Source organism: Nannospalax galili, unplaced genomic scaffold (assembly GCF_000622305.1).
Source record: "Nannospalax galili isolate Female #2095 unplaced genomic scaffold, S.galili_v1.0 scaffold270, whole genome shotgun sequence".
NCBI classification, from domain to species: domain Eukaryota; kingdom Metazoa; phylum Chordata; class Mammalia; order Rodentia; family Spalacidae; genus Nannospalax; species Nannospalax galili.
The window spans coordinates 3286725-3304822 of record NW_008330152.1 but is presented as its reverse complement, the minus strand read 5'-3'; the positions used below and the strand labels follow the sequence as shown (position 1 = coordinate 3304822).

General features: G+C 38.4%; 1 protein-coding gene across 6 annotated transcripts in view; it reads left to right on the top strand.

Annotated features, from left to right (window-relative positions):
- Cask (calcium/calmodulin dependent serine protein kinase) overlaps nt 1–18098 on the top strand; it is a 430362-nt gene that overhangs the window by 334950 nt on the left and 77314 nt on the right. For all 6 annotated transcript variants that reach the window (XM_008843151.3, XM_008843142.3, XM_029568448.1 and 3 more), the window contains exons 12-13: nt 15911–15988; nt 17621–17701. In XM_008843151.3, the coding sequence (XP_008841373.1) occupies nt 15911–15988; nt 17621–17701 (159 nt within the window). The remainder of the gene's footprint in view (nt 1–15910; nt 15989–17620; nt 17702–18098) is intronic.

Below are 18098 nucleotides of genomic sequence, written 5' to 3'. Positions count from 1 at the left end.
AAGCATATGATCATTTGTTAAGCAGCAAAAGAAAAGAGATACAGTCAGGAATAAAATAAGGGTTGTCAACTCCTTTTTTCTTGGCTTTTCTAAAGTAAAGTATTACCATATGTTAGTTGTACAAAATAATTGGTTTCATTGTATTTTCATACACTGATTACATTCAACTCTTCATTACCTACTCTTGTTCAATATTGGTAAAATGGCAATTTTTCCAAATTGATCTATAGATTCAGTGCCATCTTTATCAATATTCCAGAAGTATTTCTCTATAGTTGATATAATAGGACTTGGGAGAGTGGTAGCTTAGAGGTAGAGTGCTCTGCCCAGAATGTACAAGGCTGAGTTCCATCTGCACCATTGCTTAGGGGGGCAGGAGGGGTCCAGAAATTCAATGATGATCCTGAAATTTATATGGAAATGTCAAAAAATTGAAAAAGAAGAAGAGGACTGATTTCAAAACTTACTATAAAGCTGCAGTAATCAAAATAGCATGGTGTTGGTGTAAGTCTAGATATATAGATAAGTGGAACAAAAAAAACCTTCAGAAATAAAATTACATACAGTCAATTAATTTTTATAAAACATATAAAGGTAATTAAATGAGAAAATGGACTTTTTGGAATGGAGCTGGAGCTGTTGGAATCCATGTGCTAAGACATAAATGTAGACTCTTATCCCAAACTATACACACAAAAAAAAAATCTCAAAAATGATCACAACCTCAAAATGAATCATAGATTCATTGTAGGAGACTAAAACTCTAAACTTTGTTTTGTTTTATGCTGCTAGGGATCAAACCCAGGATTTCATGCATACCGTAGAGATACTTTGTCATTAACGTAGTAAGGTACATCCCTAGCTCCTAAAACCTTTAATATACAGGAGTAATTCTTTATTGCCTTGTGTTAGACAAAGAGTTCTTCATACACAAGGGAATTTGGGGTAATTGAGAAAATGTTCTAAAACTGGATTGAGATACTAGTTATATAGCTATTGCATTAGTCAGAGTTCTCTAGAGAAACAGAACCAATAGAATGAATGTAGACCACAAAGAGGATTTATTGGATTGGCTTACACAATGTAGAATGGGTAGTCCAACAATGACTGTGTACACACTGAGAACCCAGTAACTGCTCAGTCCAGGAGGTTGAATGCTTCAACATCCCCAATGTACTGCTGAAGACTTGGAGTATTTCTGGAGAGCGTCTGTTTTTCAGTCCGTGTTGGAAGGCTGAAGAAGCTGGGTTACAGTGTCAGTGAAGGATGGCCACAGTAGCATCAGCAGCAAGGTAGATGGGTTAACCAGCAAGGAGTGAAGGCAGGCAGGCATAAAGCAGCATTGCTTTTCCCTCAGACCTCTTTATATCTGGGATGATGCTGCAGGGTGCTGCCCACTCTAGAAAAGGGTCTACCCCTTCCCCCTCAGTTAAAACTTCTAGGAAATACCTTCACAGACCTCCCCAGAAGTATGGCTCTTAGTTAATCCAAATCAAATCAAGTTCACAATCAAGATTATAACTGTAATGTTACCTGAAGTCATCAGACTTTACACTAACAATGGGTAAATGTGATTTATAAATGATACTTCAACAAAAACCTTTAAAAAGCAAGAGAAAGCAAGGCTGGTCATGGTGGTGCATGCCTTTAATTCCCAACACTCAGGAGGGAGAAACAGGCAGAGCTCTATGAGCTTGAGACCAGCCTAGTTTGCATAGCAAGTTCTAGCAACAGCCAGGGCTACATAGTGAGACCCTGTCTCAGAAAAAATAGTGAGATAAAGCAATAGATTTTTAAAATCTATCTTGGCCTCTTTGTATTCTTCCAAGGTAAAGTTACTTTAGGGGCAGAGGGTGCAGCTTGGTTAGTAGAATGCTTGCCTAACAGAAAGCCCTGGGTTGAATCCCCACCACCACATGAACTGGATGTGTGGGGCATGCCTATAAGCCCAGCACTCAGGAGATGGAGGCAGGAAGATCAGCAGTATAAGATCAGTCTTGGCTATATAATAGGCACCAGCCTGGGGCACGTGAGGCGCTATTTTTATAAAAACAGTAGCTTGTTTGAAAACATGGATTACATGATGTTATGAAAATTTTCAATAAGGTGGACACCTTTGAACATTATGCTTTTGATCATTCCTTCATTCATTGATTTGCTGCTTCTGAAGTTCACAGATTTTGGCAGATATTATATCATATCAATATTTTGGCCTTTATGGTGATGATAAAAACCTAATATAAAATTTACCATTTGGGGAGCTGGAGAAATTGCTCAGAGGTTCAGAGTACTGGCTGCTCTTCCAGAGGTCCTGGATTTGATTTCCAGCACCCACATGGTGACTAACAATCATCAGTAACTCCAGTTCCAGGGGATCTGATACCATCTTCTAGCCTCCGTGAGCATTATATAACACAGATGCACTTACATACATGCAGCCAAAATAGACATAAAATTTAAATACATTTTAAAATTTTGCCATTTTTGGCTGGGCATGATGGTGTATGCCCTTAATCCCAGCACTCAGGAAGCAGAGACAGATGGATCTCTGTGAGTTCAAGGCCAGCCTGGTCTACATGCAAGTTCTAGGACAGTGAGGAATACTAGTAAGACCCTGTCTCAAAAAAATTACCATTTCACCATATAGTATACAGGTCTATGGGGTTAAGTACATTCATACTACTTTGCAATCCTCAGCCCCATCTGTTTCCAGAGTTCTTTCATCTTCCTCAGCTGACACCAGTCTCTCCACCCTGTCTCTTTCTTGCTCTTTAGAACCATCATTCCTCTTTCTGTCTCTATGAGAGCTACTACTCCAGAAACTACATAGAAGAATTGCACCATATTTGTCTTTTTTATTGAACTTTTGTGAATTTCATGCAATATATTTTGATATTTAGACCCCCTCCTCAACTGCCCCCATCTTAAAGCCCCATCTCCTGCCAACTTTAACATACTCTATCATATATGTTAAGGCCTATCGAGCCAAATTTATGGACCCAAATGTCCTTTGGTGTGAATTCATGCACTGGAGCTTGTTCAACCTATCTAGCGTCACATCCTTATAGAAGACCAATTCTCCCTCACCCAGCAGTGATCTGCCAATAGTTCCCAGCTAAGGTTGGGGCTTCTTACCTACTTCCTCACTTCTTTGCTGGGACTTTGTCTGACTTGTGCTTACATGGGTCTGTGCATGATATGTGTGACTTCCCAGCTGTCTGTAGAACTGTTTTCTTGTGGTCATCCACCAGTATTTGTCTTTTAAAATTACTTTTTATTTTGTGTGTGTGTGTGTGTGTGTGTGTGTACTTGTACATGTGTACTTGCATTCAGTGCTTGAGTACACGTGTGCCACGGCACATCTGAAGGTCAGAGAAAACTTGCAGGAGTCAGCTCTCTCTACCATGTGGGTTCTGAGAATGGAAATGAAGTAATCAGGCTTGATGGCAGGCATCCTTACCTACTGTTGTAGTTTGCTTTCTGTTGTTGGTGACAAAACACTGACTAAAATCAAGTTGGGGAGGAAAGAGTTTATTTAGCTTATACTTCCACATGACAGTTCATCTTTGAGGAAAGTCAGAGGAGGAACTCCAACAAGAACTCGGAGGCAGGAACTCAAGCAGAAACTATGGAGGAATGCTGCTTAGTGGCTTGCTTCCTCTGGCTTGCTCAGCTAACGTTCTTATACAGCCCAGGTCCATCTGCCTAGGGATGGTACTGACAACATTGGCTTGGCACCTCAATTAACAAATAAGAAAATGCCCTTGCAGACATGCCCAAAGGCCAGTCTGATGGAGGAAATTCATCAATTGAAGTTCCTTCTTCCCAGGTGACTCTAGTTTGTGTCAAATTGACAAAAACTCACCACCACATATGCTGAGCCATCTCAGCAGCCCGGTATTTGTCTTTTTATGACTAGCTATTTTACTTCTCATAATGGTCTTCAGTGATCATCTGTGTTGTATCATCTGTCAGAATTTCCTCTCTTTTTAAGGCTGAGTAATAGTCTGTTGTATGCATGTATGTCACATTGTCAACTCATCCACCATCTATTATATGGTAAATAATTATATAATAGGGAAAAAACTTCTCAGAATACAGTTAATCACAGAGATTTCTACCTTGGCTTCCATCTCCACACAATTGCTCTTTCTGGATCCCAAGCTAGCTCCTATGTTCTATATCTTTTCTAAAGGAATACACTCTTTTTCTCTGATTGTACTGTGAATTACAGGCATTCCTCCAATTCCTGTATTTGTTCAGATCAATTACTTAAACCAGGCTTTGAAATTGACTCCCCAATACTAACATAACAAATTTGCTTGTCCCCGGTGTCAGTGTCACCCACTGACTTCCATTCTTATACTCAATTTCACAGAAGGCAAAGGAAGTTTCAAAGAACCTTCAAAATGCAACAAACGCCAATTCTTCTTTATGTTCTTCTTCAGGAAAGGAGGGACCCCCCCCCCACTAAGGTGATGTGGCAATTAGAGAATGACCAAGGGGTGGCTTGCAGCATTTGCAATCCATGAACACAGCTGCTTTCTTCTCATAAAACCACTTCTGTCAGACTTTGTGTTTGTGTTGTTCTCTTTTAATTCATTTTTGCTACTGTAACTTTCAAAAGTAATTAAATTGAATATCATCTAATATATCTAATGCAACATTAATGTCGCTTTTTAAGCAGCCAATAAACCTTGAGATTATCTTTACTGTACCTAATTTTTTTTTGTCTTTTTGAAACAGGGTCTCCCTGTAGCCCCAGCTGGCCTGGAACTCACTATATAGACCAGGCTGACCTTGAACTCACAGAGATCCACCTGCCTCTGCCTCCCAAGTGCTTGGACTATAGGCATGCGCCACCACACCGGCTTATACTATACCTAATTTTTTTTATCAATAATCGTAGACATGTGAGAAGAATAGGGCTAGTAAATGATATTTTAACACTTCAAAAAATAGAAAAGAAATTCATACAACAGTGCAAATATCTCACAGTTGGGCAAAGTCCTGTATTTAGTATTAAAAGCACCCTCTCTAGGAAGGCTTTATTAAAACAGGGGCTAGGGATATAACTCAGTTGGTAGAGTGCTTGCCTAGCATGCTCAAAGCCCTAGGTTCCACCTGCAGCACTACATAAATCAACCATAGTGGTACACACGTCTAAGGCTAGCACCGGAGAGGAAGAAGCAAAATTTTAAAGTCATCCAGTTAGAGGCCAGCCTAGGATGCCTGAGACTCTATCCTGAAGAGAAAAGAAAACAGAAGGGAAGGGGAGGGAAAAGAAAAATAAAAAGAGAGTCTGCAAGATGGCTCAAGGAGAGTAAGGGTATTTGCCCACCAAGCCTGGCAGCCTGAGTTCTATTCCCAGGACCCACATGGTGGAAAGAGAAAATTGGCTCCTGTAAGTTTTCCTCTGACCTCCACTCATGTGTTGTGCACCCAAAGCACATGTGTATGCACACACATAAAAAATAAATTCATAAAGGAAGAAAAGTTTTATTAAAGTAAGATCGGCCTGTAGCATACCATGTGACTGTTTTTCTGTCTGATTTTTGTTTTGTTTGGGTTGTTTGGTTTTAGTGGGTTTCTTTTTTGTTTTGGTTTGTTGTTGTTGTTGTTGTTTGCTCTAGAATATCCAGTGTGATTTGTTTCTTACAGCACTTCATTTCAGAGCTATTTGCCAACTAAAAAAGACAAGTTAGAAAACAATCAAGTTAGGTCATCTAAGGCTAGTGTTAGAGTTTCTCAGAAAGAGCTGCCAACTGACCAGAAATCTACCACACTGGCCTATATTATAAAGCCACCAAAGGGACAGCTTCTTAGGCTGAACTAGGAGGTCAAGCAAGTCTTAATTTCTTATATACAAGAGTAAATCCCTGGGGCTGGACAGATGGCTCTGCAGTTAGCATATTACTCTTGAGAGGACCCAAGTTTGGTTATTACCACCCATGTCAGGCAGCTCACAACTGTCTGTAACTCCAGCTCCAGGGGATCTAATACCCTCTTCTGGACTCTAGAGGCACTTGCACTCTCATGCACATATACACACACAGACATTTGAATATAGACATAATTTTAAAATAATTAAAATAAACATTTAGGAATAAATGGATACCTGTAAGTGTAATATCCTAATAAGACAGAAACAAAAACATCCCTGTGCACACACAAAATCGAAACCAATCAAATGTCTGCATCCAGGTATTTTGTTATCAGGATGCAAAGCATTTGCCAACTTTCAGGAACTCTTCAGTTAGCCTAGATGTATTGATCTTTCAGTTCGCTGCACTGTCCGAAGCAAACTTCTATAATGGCTTTACTTAGAGTAGCATATGACAGGCCAGCTGGGCTCCTTCCAAGAACTTCAAGTAAGGTTATATCCCCCACCATGATTTTACTGGAAATTGACCAAGCTAGCATTTCATTGCTGTGCTATTAAGCTAAAGCTTTCCTGGCACATGTAACTCAAGAGCTTCCAGCTACTATGTACACTGTCCACTTCATTTCCAGCTCCAGCTGTCCAATGTGAGCTGAGCCCTACCCAGGGACAACCTAAATTTCAGACAAGGACTCTTTCTGTTCTACTTAGCTCCCTAGATTTTGTGGGTTTAGCACACTTCTTTAGATGAAAAGTAAGTTTAGTTTAAGATTTGTACGATTTACTTGTTTTCTGAATATTTGGATGGAAAGTTAGCACATAGCATGAATTGAAATAATAATGTTCAAAGAAAGTGCAAGTATACTTTTCAACTGAATGGCATACACGATCTCCTTGCACATAGTCATCTGCGTGACTAATATTTGAATGTTTTTCTTTAATTATTTAAAATAAACTGGGGACTGAGAGATGACTCAGTGATTAAGATTTCTTGCTGCTCCTCCAGAGGACTGGGAGTTCAGTTCCCAGCACCCATGTCAGGCGGCTCCAGCTCCACGGGATCCAACACCCTCTTCTCGCCTCCATGGGCACACATACATACATATAAATAAAAAGAAATCTTTTTTAAAAACTAAACTGATTTGGAAATTACATAGAATACAGGGAATTTTTTGGTACTAATAAAATAGGCAAATTTTTACTCCATAAAAGAAAAATGCCCTGGGTGCTTTTGATATCCTTTTATAAATCAAACTGTCACAATCATGGATAATCAGTCTTAGATTTATAGGATGTTCTTCTCAGGGTTTAATCGTAGCTCCTTAAGGTTTTGAAAACGTTACCTTAGGTTTTATAGTGTTTTTTTTCGGACCTGTGTGAGCCATCATGCCATCTTTGCACTATCTCATATTTAATGACACCAAGACTGGGTACTCCATCATGCTCTCTTTGCACTAGCTCATGTTCATTGATGCCAAAGATCTCTGAAAGAACATTTCATTTTTGGTTTTGTTTTTATTTAAGAGATGGGGCTGCCCAAGCTGGCTGCGAACTCCTGGGCTTCAAGCCTCCTGAGTAGGTGTTTAAAATGAAGATCTAACTTGAGCAGGAAAAATAACCGTTTAGATTTCAGAAATATTTCTCCAATTTATAACCTCAGAAAGTCATCTCCAAATAGTAGTTGATTGTCAGTTCCTTATATTTTAATATTAAATCACCTTTTCCTAAGATTTTGCTGGGTTTCAAATGTATTATATATGAAAAAAAATACTGTTGCCTATTCTTGACTGATCTCAGTTTACTAAAAACATGTGGCATTGGAACTTTGTTCCTGTTTACCCGGCTTCTTCTCAGAAGATTCCCAAAAACTATCACAAAAGTTCCTAATAACATAGTCCATTTCTAGAGAGAGTCATTTCGATCTCATCGATGTTGTGCTATGTACTACTACACACACTGGAATTATCTGTCTTATTATAATAGTAGACACATTTCATTATGTTTTGCTACGTACTTGATTCTTATGAACTTTAATTCTTTTCCAACAGGAAGCTGCTTCAGTGTCTTTAAAGTAAATGGTTGCTAACAAACTTCAGTGTTCTCTGCAACTTCTCAAGCCCATTCATTATTTGGTCCATGCCTAGTCTAGTTGCAAAAATTGTAATCTTGTCTCAACAGGTATACATTCTGGTCCTTAGTTTTCTCTGAGGAGAAAAAAAAGCTAATGGGGCACATGACCCAGGAATTGTTATTTTACAGATTCTTTCCACCAATTCTCTTTTAAATGTTCAATGTAATAAATATTACACATAAAACTATAACCAAATATCTCTATTGAGTATTAAGAAATCACAAGAGTAAAGTGTTATGGAGTATTGTTTTTTTTAATGAAGTTTCTTCTAATGCTTTGAAAATAAATTTAAAGTGACGCTGACTGATTTTATTTTCATGTTGGAAAGTATACTCTCAAGATAAATGAATTTAGTATTACCACCGACTTTATTCTACTTTGTTTGGAACATCTGCAACACAGAATGCAACCTCCCAGTGGAGCTGTGCCAACTCTCCTTGAGACAGAGATGAAGCATGTCTATGCAGCTGTGTGTGGTCCTATCTGACCCAGTGCCAAAGATTGGCAGGGAACAGGCCTGTCTAGGAGTGAGACAGTGTGAGACAGCCTGTTCCCCTTGCAGCTGTTCACATTTCCTTGTTTTTGCCTTGGTGCTATGTGTGTGGTTTGGTTTTATATATATAAAGTGCTGAATTTTGGTTAACTAATTTCTTTAGAACAAGAATACAAACAGCAATATATTTCTATATCCTTGTTTTCCCTCTATGAATAATTTATTAACATCTCTCCACTCTTCCTCCCCTTCAGCATGTCAGCCTTATAAATATGCTTCATTATCTTCAGATTTAAGGACAACAAAGAGCAAAAAGAAATATATTTTCATGTTCCAGACTACCTTGAATTTAAACTTCTAGCTCAGAGGTTGCAAGTTATCACCCCCAAGCCAAATCCAATCAGTCATTTGTTTGATAAATAAGATCTTATTGAAACACAGCTGTATCTTTATTTATGGATTATTAACAGCTGCTTTTGCACAGCACAAAAGGGTTGAGTTTTTGACAAAGATCAGATAGCCCCCAAAGCCTAAAAAGTTCCTGTTTAGCCAGCATAAGATGAAGATCTACCAATTTTTAGCATGACAAGAACTGCAATTGATTAATTAATAGATTCTAAATCATATTTAGAACATTTTTCCTGTAGCCTATGAACAGCATTTCCTTACAGTTTCCTACAGTCCCCCCCGCCCCGCCACACACACCAAATATTGCTAAAAGTATCTTCCTGGCATAAAGTGTTGTATATTTCTGAATTGTAATATAATCCAAGGAAATCTCTGATCTTGTGTGAGACAAAAGGCCAAGTTCTTGTTCCCTGCTGCTCTGGGTGTGGAATGCTGAGCACAGCATTTCCCCTGACTGGACATCAGGTTTCTCCTCTGTATTAGACAGTTTTCAGTTACTCTGACAGAACACCTGGAATAATAAACTTATAAGGAAGAAATATTTATTTTGGCTCATAGTTTTAGAGGTTTCAGTCAATTCACCCTATTGCTTTTGGGCCTGTAGCAAGGCAGTGCATCGTGGAAGGAGTATATGGCAGAGGAGGCTGCTCATGATAATCAAGAAGCAAAGAGAAGGGAATGGAATACTATTATCTTCTTCAAGGGCACAGCCCCCAGTGACCTAACTTCCTTCTACCAAGGTCAACTTCTTACAGGTCCCACCACTTCCCAGTAGTGCCACAGACTGGCAAAGAAACCTTTAATACATGGGTGTTTAGATGGTGTTTATCCGAACTGTAGCATTCTCTGCAAAATGAAGGAATTGAATCATATTTATATCTAAGGTCTTCTCTACCTTAAAACCATTACTAATTAAGTCAAACTTGAAAGGTACAGAAAAGGGGATGAAATATGACCAAAATATGTTTAATTTCAGGGGAAAGTTTTTTAGCATGCAAGTAAGATCAAATAAAAATTATATCTGCTTCCTAAAGAAACAGGCTAAAATACGAATTCTTACTATATTTTTGTGCTACTCTCCTGAGTTTTTTTTACAAATACCTATTTATAGTTTCTATGTGCTTGTTCAAATATTTGCTTTTGGACGAAACATTTATGAAACGTCTACTGTCTCCTCAGCCCCATGTGAGATACTATTACCTAATGTCAAAGAATTCAAGGGTCATGGAGAAGAAAAAGAAGCCCTTACACAGCATGTTCTATAATCATGAACTTCAGGCAGCCAGTTCCTTCTTGGTTGTTGATGCCCTCAGTGTGGCAAGCATCCCAGTGTTGTCACTGTCCTGCATTGCAAACATGTGGCTTTAACATTATTAGCATAGCCTGCAGCTGACCTCAGCAGCACCCTCTTGTCTTCCTGGTCCCACGTGTTACCCCACAGCCCCTATTTCTGGGTCTTCTTGCTCTGTGCAGGCAGTCTTCTTCAACACGACTCCATCAAAAAGACCTCAACCAAGTTACCCTCTCAGACGTTTCCTTGACTCATGGGAAGCAGATATTCTTGCCCAAATATGCACTACAAGTGTAGGCTGCTCTAGGTGGTCTGCAATCACACTAGCAGACACTAGCCTTTTTTTCACTTAAGACCTTAAATGCCACAAGTCAAGCCTCCCCCAAGGATTTTCTCAACACAGATATCTGTTCTAGTTTGCTTCTCTGTTGCTGTGATAAAACACTCTGACCAAAAGCAAACTTGGGGAGGAAAGGGTTTATTGCATCTTACACTTCCAAAGCATAATAATCTATCATTGAAGGAAGTCAAGGCAGGAACCACGGAGGAATGCTGTTTATTGGTTTGCACCTCTTGCCTGTGCTCAGCTGCTTTCTTGCAAAACCCAGAACCACTTGTCCAAGGTTGGCACCTCACACGTTGGGCTGGGCCCTCCCACATCACTCAGCAATCATGAAACTGCCTCACAGACCTGGCCATAGGCCAATTCTATAGAGAAAATTCCCAAATTGAGATTCCCTGTTCCCAGATATATCAAATTGACCACTGAAGATAACCATGACAGTATCTTTCCTAGTGCACTGTGGTAGGCCTGTAAGTTGCTGCAACTCAGCAAGCACCCTCAGAGGCCAAGGCAGTGAGCTCTTCTCTCGGGTACTTCCAGTTCCTGTTCAGGCTCTGCTAAAGCATTCCCTACGCTTCACTTTGCCTGGGGGACAGAGAAGTTTGCTCTTCTTCCTTCCACAAGAAGGGAAAAACAACACTTGCTCTCCTCAGTTCTGAGACTCCTACCCATTCTGACTTCTGCCTCTCTGGGCAGAATGAGGCCCTAGGCTGTGTGTGGAAGGACCATTGTGACTGCTATGCAGCATGCCCTAGAGGCATGCACTGGCAGCTTCCTAGCAGGCTTTATGTTCCTATTGGCCTTCACTTTGAACTCTAAACTATATATATGCATATATGTGTTCTTTATACAGGTAAAATGAAGGAGGAGTAAAGGATAGTAAAGAAAGATAGGCTGCAGCCTTCCTTTCTTTTTAAACCCTAACCACCACTCACTTTGGCAACCCAGGCCTTGGCAAGCCAACCTGAGTTGGAACTTGAATGCTTCACATCAGCCTGTTGGCAGCACACATCTATAAAATGGGACTGATAGAGGCACCAGCTTCACAAAATTAGCTAAGGTTAAAAGAGTGAATATATTTTAAGATCTTTGACTAATAATTAGTATCTAGTAAGTATTCAGTAAAAGAGGTAATTATTATTGTTCATAATAGTGCAGCTGAGTATCCCTTATCTGAAATACTTGATCAAGAAGAGTGTCTCATGTTTTGGGTTTTTTTCAAATTTGAATATTCACAGATTCATACTTGGGGTTGTGACTCAAATCTAAACATGAAGTTCAATTACGTTTCATATATACTGTGTACACACAGTCTGAAAGTAATTTTACACAATATTTTTTAGTGTGCCTTGATTTTCCTTCACATGAAGGCAGGCATGGAATTTTCCACTTATAGAATCAGTTCAGTATTCAAAAAGTTTCAGATGTTGGAGCATTTTCAATTTTGAAGCATTTCAAATTTCTGAGCTCCATGGGCATTGCACACACGACACAGGTGCACTAACACACATGCAGGCAATACACATATGCATTAAAATTAAATTAAAATTTTAAAATATATATACATATACATGTATATGCTATAGGCAAAAAGTTAGAACTGGATAAAAGATTTATAAATACCCAAGGAGCATATTAGCACTTTCAACTCTGTTGCAGTAGGTCTGGAGTGGGGGCCCAGGAATATTTCCTAAGCACCAGCTAATTCTGCTAAAGTCCTCAAGACAGTATACTGACATGTGGGGCTCAGAGGTAAAGGATGTGATTAGCACAGTCAGTGCCCTGAGTATCATGCACAGCACCAAAAATCTTTTTTTCCCCTAAAACAAACTGCTGACATAAGAGCTAGGAGACTATACTTGGCATAGTAAGACCAAATCGAACATCAAGTCTGCAGTTTAAAGAATTGCAGGGTGTTTGTGCCTCTTTGAGTAAAAGTTAATATGTATTTATTAAATGTGTAAATAGAAAGTAATATTAATCATATTTTTTTAATGTTGGAAGTAAGCCAGGCCTCAGGAGGCAGAGGCAGATGGATCTCTAGACCAGCTGAGGCTACAGGGCAAACCTGTCTCAAAAAGACCAAAAAAATTTGTTGGAAGTATTGCTAGTAGTAGTCTTTGATTAAGAAAAAGGTAAAACTTGAAATTTGTGATGCAATTTGACGTTATAAATTGACAGCACCATCAACTTAGAAAGCCTTGAATTTTAAGTTTGTCTTCCTCAAAAGGGGGATTGAGATCTTTATTTTTTAAATTTTTTTATTGAATTTTTGTAATTTCATACAGCAGTTCTTAATCAAATTTAGAGTCCCTCCTCCATCCAGTGCCCCTCATGCCTCCACCAGACCTCATGTATTCCACCATACACGTTAAGTCCCATCCAGTCAAACATTTGTACCCAGATGTCCTTCAGTGTGAATTTGTACACTGGAGTTGTCAGCCCATCTAGAGATCATATGTAAGGCATACTCTCCCTCATCCAGCATCAATCAGTCTCCAATAGTTCTCAGCCTAGGGCCAGCCTTCCACCCATTTCTCTTCTCCCCACTGGACCCTTGTTTAATTGAGTTGGCATGGGTTTTGTGCTTAGTGCCACCATTGCCACAAGTTCATCTGTGCAAGCTTCCAGTGACCTGAAAGCCTCTGCTTCCCTGTGTTCATGAACCAGCCCTGGCTCTTACATTCTTTCCACCCCCTCTTCCACAATGGTCCCTGAGCTGTGGGTGGGTGAGTTTCAATATAGGAATCTCATTCAAGGATACACACTCTGTAGTCTCTTATTCTTTAAAACTTGACTAGTTGTGGCCTTCTGTGTGCATTGCACTCTGTTGTATGAGGAAGTTTTACTGGTAAGAGTTGAGGCATGCATTAGTTTTCTCTCTACCCCTTGTTCCACTATGTTCATGAGCCTTAGGTACAGAGGTTCAACTGTAGATGTGTCACCTAATACTTGGCATCTCTCAGACATATATTCTCTGTGGGTGACCAGTTGTGGAATTCTACAGTAGCCTCCATCTGTTGCAAAAAGGAACTTCTTTGATGAATGGTGTATGTATGCTTGTCTATAAATACAAGGATCTGTATTTAGCATATGGTAAGAAATTTCATTTGTCTAGAGATATGAGATAGGGTTTTCCAAAAAGAAAAAAAAAAAGGAAAATGCAGGGGTACCAGCATGGGGGTGATAGTGAGGGAGGATGATCAATGAAAACAAAATATGGGTGAAAATACTATAATGAAATACCTTACTTTGTGTGCCAATTAGAAAAAAACAAATAAAAAAGTCATCCAGGAAAAATGAGATAATTAGGATGCCCCAAAGAAATGTGTTTTAAAAGTAGGGATGAATAAAGCTTACAACTTAAAAAAAATCATTTTATTAGTCATTTAAGTTTTTTTATGTGTATGAGTGTATTGCCTGCATGTATGTAAGGGCACCCATGTCTTGGAATGACCACAGAGGTCAGAAGAGGACATTGGATGCCCTGGAACTGGAGTTGCAGATGGTTATTAGCCACCACGTGAGTGCTAGAAATCAAACCTAGGTCCTCTGCCCAAACAGCCAGTGCTCTTAACCTCTGAGCCATCTCTCCAGCCCTCATTTAAGTTTTTAAAATTTTGATTATTAAGCCAGACACACAAATGGTGGCACACACATTTAATCCCAGCACTTGGGAGTCAGAGGCAGGTGGATCTCTGTGAGTTCAAGGCCAGCTTGAGCTACATAGAGTTTCAGGCCAGCCAGGGCTACATAGTGAGACCCTGTCCCCCCAAAAAACTTTCATTAATGATATTTTAACATATCATGGAAAACTCCAGTTCCAGGATATCCAACACCCTCTTCTGGCCTCTGACGGCATTGCACACACGGTGTATGTGCTAGCAAAACACTCATGCACATAAAAAATAAATTAAAATGTTTTAATTATATCTTTTATTTATTTGGGGGGAAGTGTGCATTCATGTGGAAGTCAGAAGACAACTTGAAGGAGTTGGTTCTCTCCTTCTACCTTGTATGGGTCCCAGGAATCAAACTCAAGTTGTCAGGCTTAGTCTCAGGTGCCTTTACCCACTTAGCCATCTCATTGGCCCACTGTCCTGTTTTAAGTGTTACATATCCTTTCATTGTGATAAGAACACAGCATGAACTCTATCCTCTTTTTTAAAATTTTGTTTATGTTTTGAAGACAGGGTCTCCCTGTAGCCCCAGGCTGGCCTGGAACTCAATATGTAGCCCAGGATGACCTCAATCTCACAGATATCTGCCTTCCTCTATACCAGGTACTGGGATTAAAGGCATTGCACCACCATGCCTGGCAGGAGTACTTTCTTAATTAGTACCATCATTTAAAAATGGCCGCTCTATTTTCACACTGCTCTCAGTCATTTTATAATACCTCATTAAGGGGGTTTGTGTATGGTGTGACCCAAATATTTACAAGTCATAAAGATTTAACTGTAATCTGAAGAATGTTTATAGTCAGTAAGGCTTTCACCTTTAGACTCATATTGGTATGCAGAAAAAAAGTGAAGGAAAAAAGAACAAAATCAAGGCCCAACATCCCAACCTATTTTAGATATGTTCTGAAATAGAAGCTATGAAACTAGCCAAGGTCATTTTTAACTTTGTACTTTTCAAAGCAGACAGTCGACTATGAGCCATTTCATTTGAGATAGAAACTAACATTTTAATTGCATTTCTAAACTACAGAGGATTTTCTCTGAAGAATTAAGTTAATGTTCTTCAGCAGGTTAGCATTTGAGTCTTTCAGGCTTATGTGGTTTTGTTAATATATCTAGCTCCATTTCAGTGTCTTCTCACACTCTGAATTTCCAAAGTCAAAAGGGAAGACGTGTGTGTCCTTGACTCCCTGCTGAAGGGTGCCAGCACTAATTCTGTTAATGAACAGCCCTAGTAAGACAAGCTGAAAGCTTTTGTGAGAACATTCCTTCCTAGAAGGAGTTGGGTTTTCCCTTTCCCAAGATTTAGGCTTCTGTGAAAATTCTTTCAGACTCTTCTTGGCTGGAAAATGTTCTTTCATTTTACTCTGTATTCGTGTTGCTTCTGGCAGAGGGGAAAACACTGGATTGCTGCAAGATTGATGGATTTTAAATGCTAAGGAAATTGCTGCACTGATAGACTTCTAGTGTCTCTCCTTAAAGGTGTTCTCTAAGAAAAGATGTACATGAAACTCATATTCTGACAAGTTTCATTGAATCCTGAACAGTTGACAAGAAGACCCACTGAAATCATCACCTGACTTTTTAAGATGGAAATATTTTCTATTGAAATAATAAATAGGAAGCCGTGAACTATAGCAAAAATAGGAGTATTTATTGGAGTTTCTTTTTGCTTTTTAGCTGTATGACAAAATTAACACAAAGTCTTCACCACAAATCAGGAATCCTCCAAGCGATGCAGTACAGAGAGCCAAAGAGGTAAGTGATATATTTCTAAAAGTATTTAGCATCATCACATTAGCTACCTTGACTGAAGACAGTTGTACTGTCCATTAAGAGGCTCTTTAGGATCACAGTTTGACTTGTTGAACTCAGATTCAGAATTTCTAAGTTTATCACTGGAAAGTAAAAAATGTCAGCAATAACACTAACTAGATTTCCTCTTTTAGTTCTGTGATGTAAATGAATATATTAATATAGACATTTTTCTTTGTTCTTTTTTTAAAGTTATTTTACTGTTCTTGGTAGAAGTAGACATGCTGTAAAAATTTGAGTTGCTTTTTTAAAGGTGGTACTGTTTGAAAGTTAATTGAATTTCTACAGCAATTAGATATACTGAGTTCAAAGAAGTCATTTTTACATGTTGTCATGTACACAGTAGTACTTGCCACAAGCTTTTTTCGACTTATATATTATAGAGACATAACATCTCAGAAAGCTTGGAAAATAAAATATCATCCATAATTTCATACCCTAATACAGTAGTTTCTATTTTTGCATATCTGTTCCAGACATTATTCATTTTCATGGAAATTTGATATATTTCTCATCAAAATATGTCATTTTTAGCCTAACATTATAAGCATTTTCTGTGTTTTTATTTGTTCTTCATGATTACTGTAATTTTTCTATCATTATAATGATTCAGAAATTTCCCAACTAGTAAAAACGTAGGTTTTTTCTTCATTGTTTGATCTTTTGAAAGTCTTCATACAAATAAACATTTCCTTTTAAAAATATATTATAAGATGATTACTGAATGAAAGTGTATTGAAGATATAATCCCTTTCCTAGTGGGTTTTTGTTTGGGGTTTTGTTCTGTTGAGACATCATCTCACCATATAACCCAGTGCTGGGATGACAGGTACGTACCACCACAACCAGCTTCCTAGCAGCTTTTAAGCATATGACTTTTAGTAAAAAAAAATATTGTATATTCTTGTATAGTCACTGAGAAATGAGACCTGTGCCATGGTGCCTACCAGGCCTGTCCTCTTGGTCAGGATAAGGTGAGAGAAATTTGGTTCGCTGGCATTTAATCTTACAAGCCATTGGCAGAAGCATGGCTTTCTCTGCGTGGGAAAATAAACATGGAGGATAGCATTGATCCTGCCAGGCTGCAAGGAAAACTGCTTGAGTGTATTCTTAATTAATTATTATAGTTAATTAGTATTCTTCTTTATATTGTTTTCATTTGACCCTATATCATCTTTTTTAAGGAACTGGCAGTGCTATTAATTTTTAAAAGGTTGTTATTAACTTTTAATGCAAATTGATTTGAGTGGTGAATTTGGAAGACATTTTCCCATTGAGTTAATTAAGTTACTTAAACTCATAATAAATGTGAATTACAAACTTACCATTTTTTTATTTTTAGCTATCTTTTGGGTTATAGCTGGGTAATGAAGGCAAACTATTATTACATTTGTTTCATTGTATTACTCTCAATATCATTCTTATATTTTAATAACCTTTGAATGAAACGAATGTTTGGAAAGTAATTGCCTTTCTAGCTACAAAAAGTGATTCATAATTTCTAATTTAAAGGAATTCCATCATTTTTAAACTCATATCATTTTGCACTATTATGTATCTTCTTTAATTTTCTAGGTATTGGAAGAAATTTCATGTTACCCTGAGAATAATGATGCAAAGGAACTAAAGCGTATTTTAACACAACCTCATTTCATGGTAAGTAATACATTTCCATACAACTAAACCTCACTTTCAAAAGAAGTTTTTAATAACCTTCATAAAGTATTGCTAGCATCATCAAATGTATTTTTAATCCATGTATAGTCATGTCATTTAATGCTGGGATGCCTTCTGAGGAATATATCATTAAGCAAACTAATCATTGTGAAATCATCATAGAGTATCCTTACACTAGTCTAGGTGGTACAGGCTACTAGTGTGTACCAAGCAACATAGTGTATAGACATGTGTGTAGTATAGTTCTAGGCTCTTAGGGCCATGACAAGCAAAGCAACATAAAAATAAAACAAGCACAAGAGAAACGATGCATTGAGAGACACACACAGTAAGTAAATGCAAGCTGTAGGCTGCTGCCAGGATACCACGACATACA